The 11,806-nt window shown below is 40.2% G+C and overlaps 1 protein-coding gene across 1 annotated transcript in view; it reads left to right on the top strand.

Moving 5' to 3' along the window:
• Positions 1–11,806, top strand: part of BRCA1 (breast cancer 1, early onset) — a gene marked incomplete at its 5' end in the record, with an annotated part of 91,230 nt that overhangs the window by 13,978 nt on the left and 65,446 nt on the right. Inside the window, 4 exons of the mRNA XM_011999017.1 lie at positions 1,417–1,462; positions 3,423–3,499; positions 4,486–4,602; positions 8,317–8,405. Of these exons, the coding sequence (XP_011854407.1) occupies positions 1,417–1,462; positions 3,423–3,499; positions 4,486–4,602; positions 8,317–8,405 (329 nt within the window). The remainder of the gene's footprint in view (positions 1–1,416; positions 1,463–3,422; positions 3,500–4,485; positions 4,603–8,316; positions 8,406–11,806) is intronic.

Raw genomic sequence — 11,806 nt, forward strand, 5'->3', positions numbered from 1 at the left:
TCTCTATTTTTAAAATAATAATACATTTTGGCCAGGTGCAATGGCTCATGCCTGTAATCCCAACACTTTGGGAGGCTGAGGCAGGTAGACCACCTAAAGTCAGAGTTCAAGACCAGCCTGGATAACATGGTAAAACCCTTCTTTACTAAAAATACAAAAAAAAAAAAATTAGCTGGGTGTGGTGGTGCACGCGTGTAATCCCAGCTACTCAGGAGGCTGAGGCAGGAGAATTGCTTGAACCAGGATGGCGGAGGTTGCAATGAGCCGACACCATGTCTCTGCACTCCAACCTGGGCAATAGAGTGAGACTCCATCTCAAAAAAAAAATTTTTTTTTAATAATAAATTTTTTTAAGCTTATAAAAAGAAATAAAAAGAAGAGTTGAGGCCAGCATAGTATCTAACACTTGTAATCTCAGCAGTGGCAGAGGATTGCTTGAAGCCAGGAGTTTGAGACCAGCCTGGGCAACATAGCAAGACCTCATCGCTAAAAAAAAAATTTTCTTTTAAATTAGCTGGGTGTGGTGGTGTGTATCTGTAGTCCCAGCTACTCAGCAGTCATAGGTGAGCAGGTAGATTGAATCCAGGGGTTTGAGGCTATAGTGAGCTATGATCATGCCACTGCACTCCAACCTGGGTGACAGAGCAAGACCCCATCTTGAAAAAAAAAAAAAGAAGAGCTGCTGAGCTCAGAATTCAAACTGGGCTCTCTAATTGGGTTATTTTTTTAGAATATATTTATAATTAAAAAGGGTGGCTGTCTTTTGAGCTCCCAGGCACCACCATCTATTTATCATAACACTTACTGTTTTCCCCCCTTATGATCATAAATTCCTAGACAACAGGCATTGTAAAAATAGTTATAGTAGTTAATATTTAGGAGCACTTAACTATATTCCAGGCACTATTGTGTTTTTCTTGTATAACTCATTTAGATGCATGTCAGACCTCTGAGATTGTTCCTATTATACTTATTTTACAGATGAGGAAATTAAGGCACAGAGAGGTTATGAAATTTTTCCAAGGTAGTAAACCTAGTAAGTGGCTGAGCCATGATTCAAACCTGGGAAGTTAGATGTCAGAGCCTGTGCTTTTTGTTTTTGTTTTTGTTTTCAGTAGGAACAGGGTCTCACCTTGCTGGCCAGGCTGGTCTCAAACTCCTAAGCTCAAATAATCCACCCATCTCGGCCTCCTAAAGTGCTGGGATTACAGGTGAGAGCCACTGTGCCTGGCCAAGCCCGTGTTTTTAACCACTTCTCTGTATTACACACTGGCTTAACTAGCATTGTACCTGCCACATACTAGATGCTCAATAAATATTTCTAGTTGAATATCTGTTTTTCAACAAGTACATTTTTTGTTTAACCCTTGTAATTAAGAAATCTTTTATTGGTTTTTTTGGGGGGAAATTTTTTAGGATCTGATTCTTCTGAAGATACGGTTAATAAGGCAACTTATTGCAGGTGAGTCAAAGAGAATCTTTGCCTATGAAGCTGGTATTTTCCTATTTAGTTAATATTAAGGATTGATGTTTCTCTCTTTTTAAAATATTTTAACTTTTATTTTAGGTTCAGAGATGTATGTGCAGTTTGTTATATAGGTAAACACACGATTTGGGATTTGGCATACAGTTTTTTTTCATCATCCAGTTATTATTAAGCATACCCCACAGTTTTTTGTTTCCTTCCTTTCTGAATTTCTCCCTCCTCCCACCTTCTTCCCTCAGGTAGGCTGGTGTTTCTCTAGACTAGAGTCATGGTATTGGAAGAAACCTTAGAGATCATCTAGTTTAGTCCTCTCATTTTATAGTGGAGGAAATACCCTTTTTGTTTGTTAGATTTAGTTATTAATACTGTCCAAAGGAATTTAGGATAACAGAACTCTGCACATGCTTGCTTCTAGCAGATTGTTGTTCTTTAAGTTCCTCATATACAGTAATATTGACACAGCAGTAATTGTGACTGATGAAAATGCTCGAGGACTTCATTTTCAACTCTTTCTTTCCTCTGTTCCTTATTTCCACATATCTCTCAAGCTTTGTCTGTATGTTATATAATAATCTACAAGCAGCCCCAACTATGTTACCTACCTTCCTTAGGAATTATTGCTTGACCCTACGTTTTTTTTTTTCTTTTCTTTTTTTTTTTTTTTTGGAGACGGGGTCTTGCCCTGTTTCCAGGCTGGAGTGCAGTGGCGCCATCTCGGCTTACTGCAATCTCCAACTCCCTGGTTCAAGTGATTCTCCTGTCTCAGCCTTCCAAGTAGCTAGGATTACAGGCACACGCCACCACACCCAGCTAATTTTTGTATTTTCAGTAGAGACAGGGTTTCACCATGTTGGCCGGCCTGTTCTCAAACTCATGAGCTCAAGTGATCCACCCACCTCAGCCTCCCAAAGTGCTGGGATTACAGCCATGAGCTACCATGCCTGGCTGACCCTGTCTAAGATCTAGTCTGAACTATAATGGCGACATTGTCAGTTTTTGTTTGTAAATGACTTCCCTAATCTCACGATTGGAAGGAAATGACTTTTAGACTGAAAAGCAGCACAGAAAGTAGTGTAGCAAAGTGGTGTTCTGTTGGGTTATCTGCAATCCTACTGTTCCCTTTGTTTAGATATCCTTGCTCCTGCCTTCTCATTAAGATACACTTTTAAGTGTTTTTAAAAACTATCTTTTGGCTGTCACTTAAATGTTGGCTTTCATTTGCAAGTCCATAAAGTAATGTTCCTGGTCTGATTTTTGTGGCTGTGTGTCCTCGGTCTTTGACCATTCCATTTCTCTCTTTTTTTTTTTTTTGAGACAGAGTCTTACTCTGCTGCCCCAGGCTGGAGTGCAGTGGTGTGATCTCGGCTCACTGCAACCTCCGCCTCCCAGGGTCAAGTGATTCTCCTGTCTCAGCCTCACAAGTAGCTGGGACTACAGGTGTACACCACCACCCAGCTAATTGACCATTCCATTTCTTTTTTTTGAGACAGAGTCTTGCTCTGTTGCCCAGGCTGGAGTACAGTGGTGTGATCTCACCTTTCCGCAACCTCTGCCTCCCGGGTTGAAGCCGTACTCCTGCCTCAGCCTCTCAAGTAGCTGGGACTACAGGTGCACACCACCACACCCGGCTAATTTTTGTATTTTTAGTAGAGACAGGGGTTCACCTTGTTGGCCAGGCTGGCTTGAACTCATGATCTCAAGTGATCCACCCGCCTTGGCCTTCCAAAGTGCTGGAATTACAGGTGTGAGCCACCGTGCCCAGCAACCATTCCATTTCAACTAGAAGTTTCTAAAGGAGAGAGCAGCTTTCGCTAACTCAATAAGATTGGTCAACTTTCTGTAACTGAAAAAGCTAAAATATTTTATCTTGGTCATTTGACAGTTCTGCATAAGTATAACTAGTGTTTCTCATTAGGACTCTGTGTTTTCCCTATAGTGTGGGAGATCAAGAATTGTTACAAATCACCCCTCAAGGAACCAGGGATGAAACCAGTTTGGATTCTGCAAAAAAGGGTAATGGCAAAGTTTCCCAATTTAACAGAGTGGGTAGATACAGTACTGTAATTAGATTATTCTGAAGACCATTTGGGACCTTTACAATCCACAAAATCTCTTGGCAGAGTTAGAGTATCATTCTTTGTCAAATGTCATGGTATGATCTGATAGATTTAAATGGTACTAGACTAATGTAGCTATAATAATAAGACTTTCTGTAACTGATTGTTGCCCTTTTGTTTTTTGTTTTTTGTTTTTTGTTATTTGTTTTTTGTTTTTGAGATGGGGTCTCACTCTGTTGCCCAGGTTGGAGTGCAATGATGCAATCTTGGCTCACTGCAACCTCCACCACACGGGCTCAAGCTATCCTCCCACCTCAGCCTCCTGAGTAGCTGGGACTACAGGCACACGTCACCACACCCGGCTAATTTTTTGTGGTTTTATAGAGACAGAGTTTCGCCATGTTTCCGAGGCTGGTCTCAAACTCCTGGACTCAAGCAGTCTGCCCACTTCAGCCTCCCAAAGTGCTGCAGTTACAGGCTTGAGCCACTGTGCCTGGCCTGCCCTTTACTTTTAATTGATGTATTTGTGTTTCATCTTTTGCCTACTGGTTTTTAAATATAGGGAATGGTAAGTCTGTAGATAGAACAGAGTATTAAGTAGACTTAATGGCCAGTGATCTTTAGAGTACATCAGAACTGGTTTTCTGATGGCCAGTCTGCTTTTAATTCACTCTTAGACATTAGAGAAATAGGAGGTGTGGTTTCTGCATAGGGAAAATTCTGAAATTAAAAATTTAATGGATCCTAAGTGGAAATAATCTAAGTAAATAGGAATTAAATGAAAGAGTATGAGCTACATCTTCAGTATACTTGGTAGTTTATGAGGTTAGTTTCTCTAAATATAGCCAGTTGGTTGATTTCCACCTCCAAGGTGTATGAAGTATGTATTTTTTTAATGACAATTCAGTTTTTGAGTACCTTGTTATTTTTGTGTATTTTCAGCTGCTTGTGAATTTTCTGAGAAGGATATAACAAATGCTGAACATCATCAGTCCAGTAATAATGATTTGAACACCACTGAGAAACATGCAACTGAGAGGCATCCAGAAAAGTATCAGGGTAGTTCTGTTTCAAACTTGCATGTGGAGCCATGTGGCACAAATACTCATGCCAGCTCATTACAGCATGAGAACAGTTTATTACTCACTAAAGACAGAATGAATGTAGAAAAGGCTGAATTCTGTAATAAAAGCAAACAGCCTGGCTTGGCAAGGAGCCAACATAACAGATGGACTGGAAGTAAGGAAACATGTAATGATAGGCAGACTCCCAGCACAGAGAAAAAGGTAGATCTGAATGCTAATGCCCTGTATGAGAGAAAAGAATGGAATAAGCAAAAACTGCCGTGCTCTGAGAATCCTAGAGACACTGAGGATGTTCCTTGGATAACACTAAATAGCAGCATTCAGAAAGTTAATGAGTGGTTTTCCAGAAGTGATGAACTGTTAAGTTCTGATGACTCACATGATGGGGGGTCTGAATCAAATGCCAAAGTAGCTGATGTATTGGACGTTCTAAATGAGGTAGATGAATATTCCGGTTCTTCAGAGAAAATAGACTTACTGGCCAGTGATCCTCATGAGCCTTTAATATGTAAAAGTGAAAGAGTTCACTCCAGTTCAGTAGAGATTAATATTAAAGACAAAATATTTGGGAAAACCTATCGGAGGAAGGCAAACCTTCCCAATTTAAGCCATGTAACTGAAAATCTAATTATAGGAGCACTTGTTACTGAGTCACAGATAATGCAAGAGCGTCCCCTCACAAATAAATTAAAGCGTAAAAGGAGAACTACATCAGGTCTTCATCCTGAGGATTTTATAAAGAAAGCAGATTTGGCAGTTCAAAAGACTCCTGAAATAATAAATCAGGGAACTAACCAAATGGAGCAGAATGGTCAAGTGATGAATATTACTAATAGTGCTCATGAGAATAAAACAAAAGGTGATTCTATTCAGAATGAAAAAAATCCTAACCCAATAGAATCACTGGAAGAAGAATCTGCTTTCAAAACTAAAGCTGAACCTATAAGCAGCAGTATAAACAATATGGAACTAGAATTAAATATCCACAATTCAAAAGCACCTAAAAAAAATAGGCTGAGGAGGAAGTCTTCTACCAGGCATATTCATGCGCTTGAACTAGTAGTCAGTAGAAATCTAAGCCCACCTAATTGTACTGAACTACAAATTGATAGTTGTTCTAGCAGTGAAGAGATAAAGAAAAAAAATTACAACCAAATGCCAGTCAGGCACAGCAGAAGCCTACAACTCATGGAAGATAAAGAATCTGCAACTGGAGCCAAGAAGAGTAACAAGCCAAATGAACAGACAAGTAAAAGACATGCCAGTGATACTTTCCCAGAACTGAAGTTAACAAAGGTACCTGGTTCTTTTACTAACTGTTCAAATACTAGTGAACTTAAAGAATTTGTCAATCCTAGCCTTTCAAGAGAAGAAAAAGAAGAGAAACTAGAAACAGTTAAAGTGTCTAATAATGCCAAAGACCCCGAAGATCTCATGTTAAGTGGAGAAAGGGTTTTACAAACTGAAAGATCTGTAGAGAGTAGCAGTATTTCATTGGTACCTGGTACCGATTATGGCACTCAGGAAAGTATCTCATTACTGGAAGTTAGCACTCTAGGGAAGGCAAAAACAGAACGAAATAAATGTATGAGTCAGTGTGCAGCATTTGAAAACCCCAAGGAACTAATTCATGGTTGTTCTGAAGATACTAGAAATGACACAGAAGGCTTTAAGTATCCATTGGGACGTGAAGTTAACCACAGTCAGGAAACAAGCATAGAAATAGAAGAAAGTGAACTTGATACTCAGTATTTGCAGAATACATTCAAGGTTTCAAAGCGCCAGTCCTTTGCTCTGTTTTCAAATCCAGGAAATCCAGAAGAGGAATGTGCAACATTCTCTGCCCACTCTAGGTCCTTAAAGAAACAAAGTCCAAAAGTTACTTCTGAACGTGAACAAAAGGAAGAAAATCAAGGAAAGAAAGAGTCTAATATCAAGCCTGTACAGACAGTTAATATCACTGCAGGCTTTTCTGTGGTTTGTCAGAAAGATAAGCTAGTTGATAATGCCAAATGTAGTATCAAAGGAGGCTCTAGGTTTTGTCTATCATCTCAGTTCAGAGGCAACGAAACTGGACTCATTACTCCAAATAAACATGGACTTTTACAAAACCCATACCATATACCACCACTTTTTCCTGTCAAGTCATTTGTTAAAACTAAATGTAACAAAAACCTGCTAGAGGAAAACTCTGAGGAACATTCAGTGTCATCCGAAAGAGCAGTGGGAAACGAGAACATCATTCCAAGTACAGTGAGCACAATTAGCCATAATAACATTAGAGAAAATGCTTTTAAAGAAGCCAGCTCGAGCAATATTAATGAAGTAGGTTCCAGTACTAATGAAGTGGGCTCCAGTATTAATGAAGTAGGTTCCAGTGATGAAAACATTCAAGCAGAACTAGGTAGAAACAGAGGGCCAAAATTGAATGCTGTGCTTAGATTAGGGCTTTTGCAACCTGAGGTCTGTAAACAAAGTCTTCCTATAAGTAATTGTAAGCATCCTGAAATAAAAAAGCAAGAACATGAAGAAATAGTTCAGATGGTTAATACAGACTTCTCTCCATGTCTGATTTCAGATAACCTAGAACAGCCTATGGGAAGTAGTCATGCGTCTGAGGTTTGTTCTGAGACTCCTGATGATCTGTTAGATGATGGTGAAATACAGGAAGATACTAGTTTTGCTGAAAATGACATTAAGGAGAGTTCTGCTGTTTTTAGCAAAAGCGTCCAGAGAGGAGAGCTCAGCAGGAGCCCTAGTCCTTTCACCCATACACATTTGGCTCAGGGTTACAGAAAAGGAGCCAAGAAATTAGAGTCCTCAGAAGAGAACTTATCTAGTGAGGATGAAGAGCTTCCCTGCTTCCAACACTTGTTATTTGGTAAAGTAAGCAATATACCTTCTCAGACTACTAGGCATAGCACTGTTGCTACCGAGTGTCTGTCTAAGAACACAGAGGAGAATTTATTATCATTGAAGAATAGCTTAACTGACTGTAGTAACCAGGTAATATTGGCAAAGGCATCCCAGGAACATCACCTTAGTGAGGAAACAAAATGTTCTGGTAGCTTGTTTTCTTCACAGTGCAGTGAACTGGAAGACTTGACTGCAAATACAAACACCCAGGATCCTTTCTTGATTGGTTCTTCCAAACGAATGAGGCATCAGTCTGAAAGCCAGGGAGTTGGTCTGAGTGACAAGGAATTGGTTTCAGATGATGAAGAAAGGGGAACGGGCTTGGAAGAAGATAATCAAGAAGAGCAAAGTGTGGATTCAAACTTAGGTATTGGAACCAGGTTTTGTGTTTGCCCTAGTCTATTTATAGAAATGAGCTAAATGTTTATGCCTTTTGGGGAGCACATTTTACAAATTTCCAAGAATAGTTAAAGGAACTGCTTCTTAAACTTGAAACGCATTCCTCCTAAGGTGCTTTTCATAGAAAAAAGTCCTTCACCCAGCTAGGATGTCATCTCTGACTGAATGAGCTTTAACATCCTAGTTATTGGTGGACTTACTTCTGGTTTCATTTTGTAAAAGGAAATCCCGGTGTCCCAAAGCAAGGAGTTTAATCATTTTGTGTGACATGAAAGTAAATCCAGTCCTGCCAATGAGAAGAAAAAGACACAGCAAGTTGCAGTGTTTATAGTCAGCCTTTACATCTGAACCTCTGTTTTGATTGTTACTTAAGGTGAAGCAGCATCTGGGTATGAGAGTGAAACAAGTGTCTCTGAAGACTGCTCAAGGCTCTCCTCTCAGAGCGAAATTTTAACCACTCAGGTAAAAAGCGTGTGTGTGTGTGGTGTCCTTTGCATTCAGTAGTCTGTATCCCACATTCTTAGGTTTGCTGACATCATCTCTTTGAATTAATGGCACAACAATTGTTTGTGATTCATTGTCTCCTTAAATTAGACTGTAAGCACCTTGATGGAACTCATACTACCTTTTATTTCACATGTGCACACACACACACACACACACACACACACACACAGCCTAGCTCATTGTAGTATACTAAATACTGATTTTAATGAATAAGCTAAACCTTTGAAACCCATTTGCTAATCCCAGCACTTTGGGAGGCCAAGGTGGGTGGATCACCTCAGGTCAGAAGTTTGAGACCAGCCTGGCCAACATGGTGAAATCCCACATCTATTAAAAATACAAAAATTAGCTGGGCATGGTGGCCAATGCCTGTAATCTCAGCTACTCTGGAGGCTGAGACAGGAGAATCACCTGAACCTGGGAGGCGGAGGTTGCAGTGAACCGGGATTGTACTATTGCATTCCAGCCTGGGTGAGAGAGTGAGACTCTATCTCAAAAACAAACAAAAACACATCATCTCCCCTGTAACAAAAATATGACATTCTTATTGTATCAAGAGAGGTGAGAAAAAGAAGCCACGGCAGGATGATTCAAGGGGGTCTGCATAGCTCCTTTTTAAGAATATGCCTATTGCAGATCAGAGAAGGTAAGCAAACTGCCTAAGGCCACACAGCCAGGTACAGAACTCTCACCAATATTATTGCCAGCAATTGCAATTTTGGTGTTTATTCTTGGTACCAAGTTGGAGGCTATAGGGTTCTCTTCCTAATAGAGACCATCTAGCCTTTCACTGTTTTGTGGATACTTCTGTTCTTTTTTTTTTTTTCCCCTTTTAAAATCTAGTTATTTTTTCTTTTTGGTTTCTTTGATACAGGGTCTCTTACTCTGTCGCTCAGGCTGGAATGGAATGGTGCAGTCATGGTTCTCTGTGGCTTTGACTTCTGGGCTCAAGTGATCCTCCTACCTCAGCTTCCCGAGTACCTGGTACCACAGGTGCTCACCAACACATCCAGCTAATTTTTTAATTTTTACTAGAGACAGTGTCACTATGTTGCCCAAGCTGGTCTCAAACTCCTGGGCTCAAGTGATCCTCCCACCTCAGCCTCCCAAAATGCTGGGATTACAAGCATGTGCAACCACGCCTGGCCTAATTTTTTTTTAATTGCTGATAAGTCATCTTTTCTTTGAAAAAGACAGATGGGAGGCTAAAGCAGGAGAATCACCTGAACCCAGAAGGTGGAGGTTGCAGTGAGCTGAAATCATGCTGCTGCTCTCCAGCCTGGGCAATAAGAGTGAAACTCCATCTCAAAAAAAAGAAAGTACACAATTTTACTTTCTGGACCTAATGGTCAAGGCCAATAATTTGGTCACTTATGAAGTAAATAAAAGCTTTACCATATATATGACCATTTGGTAATGTGAATATTTTTGTACTAAAGGCAGAATAGTCTAGAAAAAACATATCACAGCATCTAAAAATTAACATCGTCTTCATCATAGAACCAGGCTCTGTCTCCTAATTTTTTTTCTTGAGATGGAGTTTTGCTCTGTCACCCTGGCTGTAGTGCAGTGGCACAATCTTGGCTCACTGCAACCTTCGCCTCCCAGGTTCAGGTTCAAGTGATTCTCGTGCCTCAGCCTCCTAAGTAGCTGGAATTACAGGTGCCTGCCACCATGCCCAGCTCATTTTTTTGTATTTTTTTAGTAGACAGAGGGTTTCACCATGTTGGCCAGGCTCATCCTGAACTCCTGACCTCAAATGATCGGCTAGCCTCAGCCTCCCAGAGTACTGAGATTACAGGTATGAGCCACCAGGCCTGGCCTTCTAATTTTCATTTGGCACCAAACTTTTCCAAGTTCTCATGCAAAAATTCAGGCTCATCTCAGTTGATTTTTTTCATTTATTTATCTCCCACTAGATTGACAACTTCTAATAGTTAGATTGGTTCTTTGTATTCCTAGCACAGGGTTCTATGAAGGATACACACAGCAGTTGCTGGCGGTAATATTGGTGAGAGTTCTATACTGGGCTGTGTGATCTTAGACAGTTTGCTTATGTTCTCTGACCTGCCGTAGGCACGTTCTTAAAATGAAGCTGTTCAGATCCCCTGGAATCATCCTGCTGTGACTTCTTTTTCCCACCTAAATGAAATACCCTTTTAGCTGCTAGTAAGTGAATGATGTTTTTTTGTGAACTTTCTGAAGTTAGATTAGATGAAGTTGAGAAAAGCCTGATATTCTTATAAAGGTATATATGTGTATCATGGAAAACTTAGAAAATACAAATAAACAAAAATCATCCATGGATGAACCTTGAAGACATTGTGTTAACTGAAATAAACTGGACACCAAAAGACACATGTTATATGCTTCCACTTATATGATATACCTAGTATAGTTAAATTTGGTTACTCTGGGCACATTGCCTATAAATAAGCCTTGCTCCACAAGGAGCATTAAAAAAGAAAAAAAAAGATAAATTCATAGGACAGAAGGTAGAATAGTGGTTACTAGAGACTTGGGGAGGGGGAAATGGGGAGTTACTGTTTGATGAGTACAGATTTCAGTTTGGGATGATGAAAAGGTTCTGGAGATGGATAGTGACAATGGTAATAAAACAGTGTGAAAATACTTAATGCCACTGAACTGTACACTTACAGTGATTAAAATGGTAAGCTAGTTGCAATTTGTGTTATCCAGAAATGGTTACCAATTTATTGGTGTATATTCTTTTAGTATTCCTGTGTATGCACAGGGGTGCTTTGTATATACTTTATCTTTAAAATATATCCAGGAGGCCTGGCACAGTGGCTCACACCTGTAATCCCAGCACTTTACGAGGCTGAGGCAGGAAGATTGCCTGAGCCCCAGAGGTCAAGGCCACAGTGAGTTGTGATCATGCCACTGCACTCCGTTCTGGGCAACCCCTGTCTGGAAAAAAAAATTAGTGAGGCTTAGTGGTGCACACCCGTAGTCTCAGCTACTTGAGAGGCTTGGGTAGGATTGCTTGATCCCAGCAAGTTGAGGCTGTGATGAGCCATGATGGTGCCATTGTACTCCAGCCTGGGTGATATGGTGAGACCCTGTCTCAAAAAAAAGAAATCCAGATAATTCTGTACGTAATCTAGCTTTTACTGGATGATTAAAATTCTTTATTTTTATTTTTTATTTATTTGGTTTTTTTTCTGAGATGTAGTTTCGCTCTTGTTGCCCAGGCTGAAGTGCAATGGCACGACCTCGGCTCACTGCAACCTCTGCCTCCCAGTTCAATCGATTCTCCTGCCTCAGCCTCCCAAGTAGCTGGGATTACAGGCATGTGCCACCATGCCCAGCTAATTTTGTATTTTTAGTAGAGA

Source organism: Mandrillus leucophaeus, unplaced genomic scaffold, assembly GCF_000951045.1.
Source record: "Mandrillus leucophaeus isolate KB7577 unplaced genomic scaffold, Mleu.le_1.0 Scaffold58, whole genome shotgun sequence".
NCBI lineage: Eukaryota > Metazoa > Chordata > Mammalia > Primates > Cercopithecidae > Mandrillus > Mandrillus leucophaeus.